General features: G+C 43.1%; 1 protein-coding gene across 21 annotated transcripts in view; it reads left to right on the forward strand.

The window, feature by feature from the left end:
* EIF4G3 (eukaryotic translation initiation factor 4 gamma 3) overlaps window positions 1-14,720 on the forward strand; it is a 177,082-nt gene that overhangs the window by 146,127 nt on the left and 16,235 nt on the right. For all 21 annotated transcript variants that reach the window (XM_090023331.1, XM_090023337.1, XM_090023332.1 and 18 more), the window contains 9 exons: window positions 74-244; window positions 1,631-1,828; window positions 3,829-3,975; window positions 4,246-4,482; window positions 7,275-7,379; window positions 9,122-9,254; window positions 10,927-11,021; window positions 12,485-12,578; window positions 13,629-13,746. In XM_090023331.1, the coding sequence (XP_089879457.1) occupies window positions 74-244; window positions 1,631-1,828; window positions 3,829-3,975; window positions 4,246-4,482; window positions 7,275-7,379; window positions 9,122-9,254; window positions 10,927-11,021; window positions 12,485-12,578; window positions 13,629-13,746 (1,298 nt within the window). The remainder of the gene's footprint in view (window positions 1-73; window positions 245-1,630; window positions 1,829-3,828; window positions 3,976-4,245; window positions 4,483-7,274; window positions 7,380-9,121; window positions 9,255-10,926; window positions 11,022-12,484; window positions 12,579-13,628; window positions 13,747-14,720) is intronic.

A 14,720-nucleotide genomic window follows, 5' to 3' on the forward strand; every position in this document is an offset into this window, starting at 1 on the left:
ACTGGAGCACTGGAGCATGTATTGTGAACTCTGAGTTTAAAAGGGGATATAATAAGGAATATTTTTGTCCTAGTTGTTGAATGTTGGACCGAGGAGATCTCAGCCAGGCCAGAGAAGGGAGCCCAGGAAGATCATCACTGTGTGTGTGAAAGAAGATGTCCACTTGAAGAAAGCAGAGAATGCTTGGAAGCCAAGCCTGAAAAGAGACAGCCAAGCTGAGGACCCAGAAAATATCAAGACCCAGGTGAGAACTAAAAACGTCTCATGAGCGCTGGCGAATTTCTGGGGTAAGCTTCCGCAGTGGCTAATCCATCTTTTTTTTCCCCCCATCAACATGAAAGATGGTAGTTTCTCCTTGTTATTGTGGCATTCTGTGGTCTTTCTGCTGTTAAACTGGATGTTGCCCAGAGCTGTTGAAGTCCAGCTTGAAATACAGCTCTCCTCTGTCCTCATTTTTTGTTTTTAATCTTACTCAGATTTGAAATGGTATCAGTTGTTGTGTCAAGTGAGTATAGACAGGGAATACCAGACAACCTACTACCTCTCTCCAGCCAGCTTCCTTGACTATTTTTGTCTTGACTTTGGAAGCAAACAGCTTGAAGCTCCTAGCACAGAACTGCCTTTTCATCCCCTTTCATACTGCATGTATGTTCTGAGCCTCAGCAGTACTAAGATTCCTCTGTGAGTTTCCCTGTTGCCAACTTGTGCCCGAGCCAACACCATTATATCTGGAAATTCCTCTGTAGGTTTCAGCCCCACCCCTTCAGAGGGCAGTCGCCGCGGGTGGGGATGTTTGCTTGGTGACACAGTTTCAGATCTCAGACTTGGGAGGGTAAACTGGAATATTTTTGGAGTACAGTGGGATTTTGTTCTGGTGCCAGCTGCAAGCTTGTTGTGCAAAACCTTGGCTTTCACTAAATGTGCTGAACTTTCATTACAGCGATTTTCAGCCTGGGTGCTGCAGCACCCTGAGGTGCCTTGAGATCCTTTCAGGGAGGCTGCAGAGCGCCATGCAGTGTTAGCACTGTTAGGTGTGCAGTCATGATTCACCAGCTTAAACCCAGAGATTTCAAATGGGAATCTGTAATGTTAAAAATGTTCTGGTTTGCTGTGGTCTTTCTGATTTCTTTGCAACAGAAGAATTGCTCTTTTATTTTTTGTAGTCAAAAAATAAGTGAAAATGCAGAGCTGTCAATTTTGAGAGGAGTCTCGAGTCTAATGAGGTTGAGAACTACTGGTTTAGTGTGAAGAATAAGCCAAGCCGGGGTAGGCATCTGGGGGTACATGTGGGCGGGGTAGGGACTGAGCACCGCCGTGCAGCATCCCGCACTGCCACGCAGGCACTACCTGGCCAGCCGGACCAGCAAGCCATCCGCTACTGTTGATGACCACGAAGACGCGATGTTCCTACAGAGTAGATAGCATCTCTGGTTAAGGATTTGTCTGAGGATCGTACTGTATGTTCAGATCTGGGAGATACTTTCTTTTTATGACTTGTCGTCTTGAAGATGTATTTTAAAAAGCTCTTCTGTTCACTGTTAAAGTGCAAATTAGTTCATTGTCCAGATCACTATCATATATTTTCCCTGTATTCTGTGCTCAGTGCTTACTGCTTTCCCGTCCTGTTTAGGAGCTGTTCCGCAAGGTACGAAGCATCTTAAACAAGCTGACACCGCAGATGTTCAATCAGCTAATGAAACAAGTAACGGACCTAACGGTAGACACAGAAGAGAGGCTGAAAGGAGTCATTGACCTCGTCTTTGAGAAAGCCATTGATGAACCCAGCTTCTCTGTTGCTTATGCAAACATGTGTAGATGTCTTGTAACGGTAAGTAGCAGGCATCAAATAGGAAATTCCTGCGGGTAAATTTTCCCCTGAACAAAAAGGGAGATTATGGAATTATGTCAGGGGCAAAATTAGACTCCATAGTATTTTTTATGGAACTTCTTGGTCTAATTAGGAATATCTTGTATTACAAAATAGTGTTCACACCTTTGTATAGTCTGTATGGACGGTCAGATAAGCGGTGCTGACCTCGCAGGCAGAGTTTGTTGCTGTTGTGCACTGAGCACTTCTGAAGAATCGAACATTAAATTGCAGTGCAGCCCTAAGGACCAATCCATGGTAGCAGGGCTATGGAGCTCCAAATCCATGCTCTCTTACTCCTTTCCAGAACAAATTTGCTTAGCTTGCAATTAAAAAAACATTTCAAACTTCCAGTTCCGCGAGCTCTGACGGTCGATTTACTCTTTCTGTCTTGAGCCTCATTATCGCTAATGGTTGTATATGCCTGACTGTGCTCTCAATTATATGTATAGTGGCTCTTTTGCACTGTTTATGATGCTTTATATAAAAAGGTATTATACTAACTGCAGCAGGTTATTCTTAATAGACACAGTGTGTTGATGTATATAATGTAAGTCTGTTCTGAGGCAAATTTTAAACTGTAAAGTAGGTATCTGGCCCATTTCTGTACCGACTCAAATGAAAACATGCACAGAACATTATTGTAATATTTTATAGCCGCTCCAGTGCTCATTCGTATTATAGGACAATGCAATTGCCATTTTGACGTGGCGATTTAAAGAAACATTACTGACACATAATACAGTCTAAGACCCCTGTGGAATTGACAACAAATCCAGAATTCATTGAAGGACACAGGATGATGCCACATCCACACGATTCCCATCACACATTAGGATTTTTATCCTCGTGGTATAGAATGACACCAGTGATATAGTCAAGAATTCCTGGTCATGCTTTTGAGGTTCTTTGAGTAGATGTGATATCTTTTATTAGACCAATTAATAGTGTAATAAATGGTCTAATAAGATATCACACGTACTCAAAGAGCCTTGCCTACCTGTGTCCTCAGATCAACCCGGCTACGACCGAAAGCCCTGGTCATACTGTTGGCAGAATGACAATTGCCCGTATGTTAAGCGTCAGTCATGCTACTGGTGTCGGCCATTAAAACTTTGAAAATCATTGAATAGAGTCAGTGCTTACTGAAAATACGGAGGGGAAAATGGAGGTGGAGGATGGGATAAGGGGTGGAAAGCATAGAAAAGGAGGAGGGAAGACAGAAGGAGAGGGTAGTGATGGAGAAAATTAATCCTATCAGAAATAGTATGTTTTGTCGCTCACAGACAAAAAAAAAAGCTGCCTCCAGGAAAGTCATTTCAGGCATCAGAAAGCTTCTGGCCAGATAAGGGAGAACAAAATCACCCAACTTAGCGCGAGCATGTTTTTATCCACAAAGGACTGAACAATGATCCTTATTTTCCTCACGTTTTGATCCCTATTTTTATCATTAGTGTCGTGCTGTCCTCAGGTGGAACCTTTATGAAATGAACTCTGCAGATTAGTAGACTTGATAATAGTTAGCTACTGTGTGTATGTGAATTGTTAACAGTTGGTAATATATGTTCACAATGTACATGGAGACTACATAGAGAGCACACTGTTAATGGTCAGTCTCAGTGTACCATTGCTGCAGAATGCTTGCAAAGGGCATAATCCTTTTTTTTTTTTTTTTAAATGATTTGCTTAAATCATGTCTCTTAAGAAGGATCCTATGAAATTTCTATGCCTTGACGCTGGCAAGTTGTCAAATAAATGTTATTAACAGGTTATTGTGAATTATGAACCTCAAAAACTCTGGAATTCTAGTGGAAACTTTGAAAAAACCACAACTTGTAGTTGCTTTGCATACTCTGGTGTTACTGTGTGTTAAATGCATGATAAAAAGTAACCCGAGTGCATAAAAATGTGCATGTAAGGTTTAGTCAGGCTTGTTCCTTGTGTTCTTCTTTTGCATTCAGCTGAAAGTACCCATGGCAGACAAGCCGGGGAGCACAGTCAATTTCCGCAAGTTGTTACTGAATCGTTGCCAGAAGGAGTTTGAAAAGGACAAAGCTGATGATGATGTCTTTGAGAAGAAGCAGAAGGAACTTGAAGCTGCTTCTGCTGTAAGTTTCTTCATGAAATGTAGAGGTCTGATAATGAAATCTTATGCCAACTGGTACTTGGAGACTTCTTGATTTCCTCCAGTGCTGTGGCTGAGTGCAATGCTGTAGAAGACCTCTGTACATTAATTGAAGCCTTTATGGTGGTGCGTTTCCTCATTTGGGGTAGTGGTGCGATGCACCAACTAGCTAGCTGAGAGTGGCATTTCCAGGATCCCTAGCTCTAGCGTGGCTCCCTCAAGCATGCTTTTTAGAACTTCCTGTGTTTTGCAGTCAGAAGAGAAGACACGGCTCCGTGATGAGCTAGAGGAGGCCAGGGACAAGGCTCGGCGGAGATCCATTGGAAACATCAAGTTCATTGGCGAGCTCTTCAAACTGAAAATGCTGACTGAGGCCATCATGCATGACTGTGTGGTGAAGCTGCTTAAGAACCACGATGAGGAGTCCCTGGAGTGCCTTTGCCGCTTGCTGACAACCATTGGCAAAGACTTGGACTTTGAGAAAGCAAAGGTAAAATGGAGTCTTGTGTCCAGGGTGAGAGTTTCTCTGCAAGAAGGAAAAATTGTGCCCTTGGTGTTGTCATTCCAGGCTGTTTGGCGTAGGACTTTTTATCATGCTGTATGAAATCATGCCGTCTTCTGTGGATATTTTGTCTCATTCCTTCCCTTTCCTTTTTTTTTAAAAAGATTGCGTGTAGGCCCCTGGCATACGTTCATTTAAAGGTACTGTGGGATCTGATCTCCAATCCCAAAATCGCGCCTCCTGCCGTGTGTAGCGTTGAAGGAGTGATTGTTGGGATAGGGGATCAGATCCAAATCGCACCCTTTCTGCTTGCCAGGGCAGGGGGAGCCCCAGATCAGGATCCCTAGCTCGACCTGCTCCAGCAAAATGAAAGCCAGGTGCCCTCAGATCAATGTCTAGGGATAGCAATCCGCTGATTGTCAGCTCTTGCCCTGGGGTAGCCTCAGCTATTCCACATGTTCAATTTCAGACGCCAGGCAAGCCAGCCATAAAAATGTTCTACAAGATGTGGAACATTTTTATGACTGCTTTGCCATTTTTTGGTGCCTCAAATTGGGTGCACATGTAGCACCCTTGACTTTATGCTGCAATTAATAGAATACTTGTGGCATAAATACAATGTGTAGGGGGTCCCATAGATTGCTACATTAAGCATTACCTGAAATATTTTAATTCCTTTTGCTACTTAGGCTGTAGGTTATTTGGAAATGACTAAAAGTGGCCACTGTGTGTTCTTTTTTCACATGGAATCTTAATAGATAAACTTAATACAAATCTTGACGTTTACTGATTTTTTTTGCTCTGTGGAGTTCATTACAAAAGGGAATATGTTGAATTGTTTATGTTAAAATGTACAAGACACATTAACTGACCTAAAATTCACATAATCACAGCAGTCACAGGTAGAGACAAATCTCTTGATGGTATTGCTTTCTTTGACATCTTACTGTTGTGTTGTGTTGTGTTGTGATCGCAAGCTGCCTTATGGTAAGTGCACATTTCAGGCACTGATCCACTGTCTGCCCTCCCCACCCCCTTGCTTTTCCAATAGATGAAAACTTAATTTGCTGTATCAAGTATGAGCTGAACTTCCATTGGCATCTACAGGCTGCTTGTATTTCTGACAAGCCAGGCAAGGGGTGAAAAAGGCACTTGGATTTGCTTGCCAGGACTCAATCAGACCAAACTCTGGAAACAAACTGAGCTAATTGTTTTCAGCTGCTCTTAGAAGAGAGCTCTTTTTACAGCTCAGTGGATTGAAGGGATCACAAATGAAACCAATCCTAATCCTTACAGTGATTCTTAAGAGAAACAGCTTTTTAGATTTGTTGCATAAGATTGACTAGAAAAGGCACGGTTAAAACGCTAATCACCATGTTTAGAAACCTTATTTTGCTCATTTAAAAGTGTGTTACAGTATTAACTTTTAAAGAGTTTGAATCGTTGGTATAGGCGCAGAAGCGACAGAAGGAAAGATTAATTTTCTCCACACGTTTGGAGAACAGTATCTGATTTGAGCTGTAACTGAGGTCATATTAGATTAGCTGTAGATACTGTTTCGTTTTTTGTCCTTAACTGAGTACAGGAAAAGCATAATTTCTGGCGAGATTGCCAGTTCTGCTATTTTCTGCCACTTCATGTCTTGGTTAACTCTGGCACTGCCAGTGTGGAGTGTCGATGGGAACAGAGAAATAATGTCAGACAGCATGTTACCAATCCGTGTAAACATTATTTTATTTTACTTTATTTTTACTAAAAGCATCAAAGACACCGTCTAATCCCACACTAACTGCATCACTCCAAGGCCCTCACCTGCTCCCCTGAAGACAATAAAGGTCCTCCTGCCAGTGACACTGTGGGAGCTGGATTCAGTTCAAATCGACACCTAAGGTGTCTCTGTTGTCTTCTCCCCTGATCGTGTATCTGTGTTCATTCTCTGAGACAGATTCATTCCTTTATTTGGAGTCATTAAACCACAATTGAATATGTGCCTTTGTGCCTATTTTTTTAAATAATAATGGGGGCCATATTTTACTATATATTTTCATTACTGCCAAAGTGCTAGTGGTGTTTATAATTAAAGTTGCTGGAGAAATTCCCTCTTGAATCTCTGGTTTCTGTCGCTCAACTTTTGGAAACCTGCATGTTGGTGGTCAAAATTTTCCAGGATTGGCTGATGACCAAAAATTAATTGATTTTTAGAAAAATAAGAGAGAAAATTATTCTGATGGTTTTGAGTGGTTTTTTGGTTGTTTTTTAAGTCTTGCAATTCCTTTTATGAAAGCAGCTCTACTGCAACGTGGGTGAGGGCTGCTACTTGATGGTTTGCATAGCGAAGTTGGACCATAATAAAGTCCTCTGTAAAGAATGTAAACCTGGTTTTGCCTTGGCCAAGCTGTAAGCTTTTGAAAATGGCATTTTTCCAGATAGTTCATGGTAGCTCTGTTTTTATCGATCACCTTACATTCTGAAGGGATGATGAGGCTTCACAGTGCATCTGTGAGAAATTGCCTACATAATCAAAATGGATTTTTGAAGGTTTTTAGTGAGTAAGACAGAAGTCACCATGATTCATACTGCGCATTTTCAGGCGCACACAAGTCGAGTTCCTGATTGTGCAGAACCCGATACATGTTTTGCCCAAAAGCAGGTCTAGAACTCCCAGTAATATAGTGTATTACAGCAGTGATCAAAGAATGCTAGAGGACAAAATAATTGCCCGGTAGGAAAGCGTTCTGATTTTCCTCCTGGATTCTGATGACGTTTGTTTCTTTTTATAGCCTCGTATGGACCAGTATTTTAATCAGATGGAAAAGATTGTGAAAGAGAGGAAAACGTCCTCCAGAATTCGGTTCATGCTTCAGGATGTCATAGACCTAAGGCTGGTATGTACCCGCTGAAGAAGACAAAAAGCATGGTCGTTGGCACTGCCGTAATGGGGTGTCTCTGGGATGAGGGTAATACTCCTTGATTACAGTAATGGGGGAATGTTACCGGAAAGATCTGTGCCCTGGTCCTTTGAAAGATAGAGTACCTCTCTTGCTTTACAAAGGGCCAAGAGATCAGCAGTTGGATAGGTTAATTGCATTGTATGTTTAGGCCCTGTCTGCAGTATAAACTGCAGCCATATTCTTGTAAGCAATTTTTGATGTGCTCATCTGACCTGATTACAACTGACTCCACTGAGCTTTGTCCACAGGGTAGGTTTTTCTTCCTCCCATAACCTGAGTTTGTGTCACATGTTGTGTGTCTGTGCCTACTGCATTGCTGCACCTCTGTGTATCAGTATATTCTGGGAACGTGTAGACAGCTGTCTTGTAATGTCTGTACAGGAAACAGAGTGCCCAGAGCCAAACTGACACCCGTCTTGGGTATTCGTTACACAGAGACCTAAGATGATCAGCCAGGCTGCTTATAAAAAGATAGCTAGGGAGCTGTCTATAAAGCAGGACAAAAATGTGCCCCACTTGTTACAAGAAGACAACTGCAACAGTCTGCACTTCTAGAAAACCCAGAACGTGGTTAGTTACTTTGATTACTGCTATACTATTAACTCGATTGTGTGAGGACACAAATTACCTTTGGATCCGCGCATGTCAATATGTTTCAAAATTTGGCCAGACTTAATGAAAATGATTCCATTCTAAACTGTAGAAGTAACACTGAGTGAGAACACTTGAAGGGAGCCAAAATGAGCAGTGTGGGTTGGGGCCTACCCATGTTGTAATCAGTCTAATGATTCCTACATAAGCAAGGCTTTAGTTTATAATTAAGAGTATGTATACTGTATTCAAAGGTGGGATTGCAGCTTGTGCAGACATATATGAGCTAGCTTTAAACAAGCACATTTGAATTCTGAGAGCAGCATGGCAGTGGCAGCCCAAAACGCAGCACCATATTTACCCAAGGTCCCGAGTGGGTTTTACAGCCACTGCCCTGAGTGTACTGTTATCGTTACCCTGGCTGCAGTCAGAGTTAAGGCTGCATATATGCATAGCCTAAAGTAATATATTCACAAATTATAACCAGATTGTAACTAGGTCAGGAAATAAGCAAGTTTTATTCGTCTCTCTCAGCTATTTATTTTTGGGGTAGGTGAACCTGTACAGGTTTAAGGGTCTAATGAATACATCAGTCACCTAAATTGTTCTTGTGTATCAAAAATTCTACCACTTTCCATGGGATTTCCGTTTGGCCTTCATCAGATACATTATTCTTACAACATGGGGGGGGAGCAATTTTCAAACAAACAAAATTTCCCTGCCCATGTTGTAACAGAAACAAATACGTGGTGTCATGCTGTTAAGATTAGCTAATAAATCATTGTCTCCAGTTAAAACAGTTTATTCCTGCACTTTTCTCTTGTTAATTTTGTTGTCTTCCCACAATTGGGGGGAGAGAGAACTACTGAAAATGTCCTCCCACATGTTGTTGCCTAGCAGACTTGGCACACTGATGATACTTGCAGGAGATTGCACGCAGCTGACTTTAAGGGTTGTGATGGATTACCGAGAAGCTATGTGTCGAACAGTGCATGCCTTATTCTTACCTTGTTCAGGAATCTCTTAATAGACTTCCCTGGCAATGCCCTAGAGCTCTTTTAAACCTTTGTTTACTGCCTTCACAGTGCAACTGGGTATCGCGGAGAGCAGATCAAGGCCCTAAGACGATTGAGCAGATTCATAAAGAAGCAAAAATTGAAGAGCAGGAAGAACAGAGAAAGGTCCAGCAACTCATGACCAAAGAGAAGAGAAGGCCAGGTATGTATTACCCAAATTAGTGGCCCATTTCTCTGCAAGATACCTGATAGTTTATACAAAGGGGCAAATCTGTGTTTACTGATCCTTAGTGATCAAAGGATTTTTATCATGAACAGGGATGAGATTGGAGATGGTTGGAAAGCCTGTAGTACTTCTTTTGAGCAACCTGAGCAGTTTCAGGCATCATTCACCATTCCAGAAGTTCTGGAAAGTCTTGCTGAAGTGATGGCAGATGAGAAAAGTAACAAGATTAGAAAGAAGGTTTTGTGCAAGTCTGGGTTCCAGTGCCTTCTCTGCCACAGATTCCCAGCACATGTTATTTAATGTCTTTCTATCTCTATTTCCACATTTATGAAATGGTAATAGTACCACATGGGTATGGTGATACTCACTTCGTTTCAGTGTCCCAGAGATTTAGAAATATAATTACTGTGTAGGAGTCTGATTCTGCCATCCCTACTTGAAGAGCATAGCATTTTACTGCATGATTCCCAGAGTAAGATACAACCCAATATGAAAAAGTGTGTCTTAACCTGTCCCAGGAGGATTGGAGTGTTGTTGTAGCCATGATGATCCAGGAAATGTCCTAGAGACAAGGATGTTTTGTGTTGTCTTTTATTGAACCAGCTATATAGGTGGGAGAACTGTTGGACAAGCTTTCGGGCATCAAGTGCCCATCTTCATGGTACGTCTGGTCTTAAATTGTTATCAGGCCTCAGAGTTAGCATGCCAGTAAGATGGACCGAGAGATGGTAGTGGTTTTCTGAGAGAGGAGCCCAAAATCAGCCCTAATTCTTAACAGCAGGTGCCAGACCCTTCTCGTTTCATTCTCTTATACTAGTGCTACGGTTTGCTCCTTGCTTTGGCCAGTCCCAGCAGGTTAAGTAAGAGAGTGGTGAGTATATCAGGATCAGGATATTTTTTCCAGCTCTCAGTTCATGAAAGAACCTTCCCTCCAGTCCTGTGGCAACTTAGGTTTTTTAAAAGCCTTTGGTGAGGGACCTTGTTGAAAGCTTGAAAGTCCAGCTTCATTAGGTCAGCTGGATCCCCTTGTCCACACGCTTGTTAACACCCTCAAAGAACTCCAGCAAACTGGTGAGGGAGGATTTCCCTTGACTGAAACCATGCTGCCTCTTCCCCAGCAGATCATGGTTGTCCATACAAATGCTGATTTTATTTATAATTAACAGAGCCTTCTTTCATGTCTTAGCCTTCAACCAATAGAAATAAAACACAAATATTTTTAAAATAGTCTCCAGTTTAAAATGGCTGGTGAGAAGACAAGCTTGGAGAGTAGTTTAACATAGAGGAACAAATTGTTAGAGAAACGCAAGCGAGATGAAACAATTGGCAAACAAAAAATAAAACCAAATAGGAAACAAGAATGGCTGAGACCCAGCGCGGAAGAACATTCTGCCAGGAGCCTTTCATGCTAAAGATTATAAAACAATTAATGAGCTGCCTAACTGTGCCATTTTCATCGGAAAAGTATCTCCTCTGGTTCCTGCCTGAAGCCCACACAGTCGAGTTGTGCAGGGAGTCTCAGGGGGGCGGTTGTTGCTTTGGTAACTTCCTGGCATGGGATGCAGAGGGAGGGATTGCACACGTGGCTGCGATGCATTTGAACCATCCGTGCTGCGGTAACGACATTGTGATTGACTTGATTGTGCAGGTGTCCAGAGGGTAGATGAAGGCGGATGGAACACTGTGCAGGGGGCGAAGAGCAGTCGAGTGCTGGACCCCACCAAATTCCTTAAAATCACTAAGGTAAGTGTCCGTGCACAAAATCACTTTCTGGCCACTAAGTTACGTGGCCGTAAATGTGTTGAATGTTTGTTAAGGTCTCTGCAGGAGAAGCTTTCATCCTCGGAGGTACAAACCGGCCCCTGAGCCAGAGCTTCCTGTACATTTTTTTCAAAGAGTTAACATTTAAAATCTGGAGGGAGTCGCTAGATTCTAAAAGTTCATGTTTTGTTATGCTTACAAAAAGCAATAGAAGTCCCTGTTTTCTAAGGGACCCAAAGTGTCCTTGCACTGAAAAACTGTATGTTATAATGATGCAGGAAAAAAAGCAAACTCGGAGTCTGTCCTTTGAAATGGGGTAGTACTTCAAGCAGCTGGTTCACGAGGTCTTTCATATCTGTCAAAAATAAGCTCTTTGTTTCTTTAGCTTTTCAGTGTCCCGTCTGGTTGTTGCATTAGTAGAAGGGTAATGCCATCTCCGTTTTATAGCAAAGTACAGCCAGTTGATTTAATTTGGTGCTGTGTAGCCAAGAGGTGGCTTTAGCCCCAAACTCCATATGAGCATCTAATGGTTATCTTTACTAACAAAGTAGGATTTCATGTGGCCCATTGGGTAGGTGAGCACCAAGCCCCATCATTTCCTAGAGGTTTTTTTATAATCTTGAGAGCAGCTTTGGAATTTCTAGCCATGGAGAACTCAGTCCTTCACATAAATCAGGGTGATTCTCTTCTATCTTTTTGTTCTAATTAATGCCACCCTACTAAATTTCACTTTCAGTGCACAGATGTTCATGCAGTGTAAAAATCAGACCTGGACAGAATTCAGTCTGTCCACAAACATAGTGCTGTTTGTTCCTCATGCAGTATGTAAAACAGACCTCCAGCCTGGTGAAAGGCATTCCGTCTGCTTTTGTTCCTGTCAGGAAAAGTCCTCAGACTTTATTTAGTTTAAATACAGTTAGCTCCATGGGAGCTGCAGTGACAGAAGGAAACAGGCTCATACAAAGAGAGCTGCAGGGTCACAACCTGGTTGTCAATACAGTCGTTTCCTAAGCCTTGCAGAATCAATGTTCTGTTCTTGCTGGACACTGCTTTTACTCTCCGAATCCTGAATGCTGCTCCTTACTGCTTGTAAACTTCTCATGGTGCCATGATTGTAAAAGGAGTAGAAACATTTTGTTCACTGCAAATAAACTGTTCTCCCAGGTACGTGATGTACCAATTCTTTGTTCCTTCCTTCAGATTCCTTTTAGTTGTGCTGCCCTTATCTGTAGGAAGTGCCTGTTTTTCACCTGCACCTTGGAAGCATCTATTTGTGGTGTGCATTGCCATTCCCTGCCTTTTAGAGTTTGAGGATTGCTCACGAGTTTTTCAAAGATGTATCAGTACCAGGGTTGATGATCCAGCTTTATATGTAAAGACCCATTTATCGATAGGAAAATCATCCCACTTGTGAGGTCTTGATCGTACGTGTTTGTGTTCTACAGCCCACAATAGATGACAAGATTCAGCTTGTGCCTAAAGCCCAATTGGGCAGCTGGGGGAAGGGCAGCAGTGGCGGAGCAAAGGCAAGCGAGATTGGTAAGTGAAGAAGGCTCTGCACCCCCACGTTGTGCTGTCTGTCCCTTCTGTTGATCCGTGAAGCAGCTGTGTCACTGCTACTCGGTGCTTTGAAAAAACTGCCTCATGTCCATTTGTTAGCACTGTCAAAATCGGTGCATTCATTTTTCAGGTCTCACTAATGGACCTTCCTGCCATGATTGCATGTGTGTAGTGCATGGTCCAGAATGCATCTAATGCAATAGTAGCATGCTAGTAAACACAGAGGAAAGGTATTGACTGATTGCAAGCTGTGTTTCACCCATTTCTTGTTAAGTGTTAAGGGATTCTGCCACTAACAAGAAAGCAAAGCACAATGATAAAATAGGTCAGCATCCTGAGTAAGTCATTGCACATAATAAGAGACAAAGGACATATTTACACCGTGGCAGGAGCAGGGCACTCGCATGTTCACTGTGCCTACTCACTCCCACACGCCAGCTACAAACCTGGAAACACTTGGAAAGCTCTGTCTCCGGTATAAGAACAGCCCCAAGCAGCCTCACTAGTAGATCGTGTGGGTACAAGTTGGTGAGACCTATTCAGGAAAGGCCTGGCTGAAGCAGGCTGCTGCCATGAGAACAGCGTGCCCAAAAGGGCGGGTGTCACTGGGCATGGGGGCAACAACATGAGGAAAGATAAACCACAAGCTTCAGCTTGCTGAGATGTGTCCCGTTGTGTACGAGTACAGCTTGGTGGTGGTGTGACACAAGTCTCTGCCGCCACCTCTCTTCGCAGCTCCAAAGCATAAACTCAGAAATACAAAACCCAAGGGACCGAATCCTTTGAGGGGGGACACTCAAGAGACCGCTCTGGCTGCTGGGCAGCATCAGTCTGCTAAACACTCATCTCTCTTGTGATAGTTACTTCTTTGACGAGATAAGGAGCAGGAATAAAATGGAGGCCACCAGTCCCTTTCCCCAGTTTTTCTTGTTAGCAAGTCTTGCGGGGTGGGGGCATTATTTAAATAATTGTGTGACCGTCGTTGCCTGGCTGGTCCTCTGTAACATTGCCTTCTGCCCTCTCCTGCAGACTCCTTACGACCAAGTGCCACTAGTTTGAACAGGTTTTCTGCGCTGCAGCCTCCGGTGTCATCTGTATCTGCCTCATCTGCTTCCTCAGAGTTAGACTCTCGAAGGGCCTTAACTAGGTAAGAGTTGATCTCTTGATAGTACTCGTCACCCCAGTATTTATACGTCCTGAGGGAGTTTTCTTCCCCTCTGTGTGGCTGTTTCCCAGCTGCACACATTGCCTTTTTGTCGCTTGTGCAGTGGGTGATGCTATTATGCTCTGTTACACGTGCCATGTGAGTGCACAGGTATACACTAGGCTGTGCGCTGGCTGGGTAGTACATATATGATTGCCATGAAATTGTAACCAGAACAAAACTGGTTACTAGCAGCTGCCAGAAGAGGAGGAAGATGGCTTTCCTATGTTTGAGCCATAGTATCTGAGCAGTTAGGGCATTTGCCCAGGAAACAGGAGATCAGCAAAGCTAGGTTCACGCAGAGTTTTGAACCTTTATCTCTGAGTTCCCAGTGCAGAGCTCAAGCCATCGTACCACGTGCCAGGCAGCATCTAATCTTCTCGCCATACCTTTTTCCTGAGAAAATTCCTAAGCCAGTGGTCCTTGACCTTTGTAGGCTTGAGGCCCAGCTTAGAAAATGCCAGCTCTGAGTTTTCACTCTTTTTTTTTAATCTGGAAAAAATAATAAAGCAATTCTTCAGTTTCTAAAGCACACAGAAAACCCACAACAGGTCAGACTGGCTTTAACACTCTGGATTCCTATTTGAAATCTGTGGGTTCGTTTTGTGAGTCGCGTTTGCCCAACAGTACACAGCCATGTCACTGTCTTGAGCAATCGGCTGCTGGGGCTAAAGCAGAGAAAGTCTCTCCCCTCTTCTTTCTGCTACCTCTGCCCAGGTGTGTGCATACAGAGCTGTGTACCCCCCCAGCCAGGGCACAACCTGCTGAGCATGCTCGCTCTGCGCGCACATGCTTACATGTCCACGCTGCACAGGTAATAGAAATGCATACGCATGCAGCTGGACAGGTGCTGCTTACGCAGACGAGGATAACAGAATTCCACCCTGAGGTTTTCTTTGTTTATTTGCCTGTCACAA

The sequence above is a fragment of the Crocodylus siamensis genome, chromosome 12 (genome assembly GCF_052110815.1).
Source record: "Crocodylus siamensis isolate JL-2025a chromosome 12, ASM5211081v1, whole genome shotgun sequence".
NCBI lineage: Eukaryota > Metazoa > Chordata > Crocodylia > Crocodylidae > Crocodylus > Crocodylus siamensis.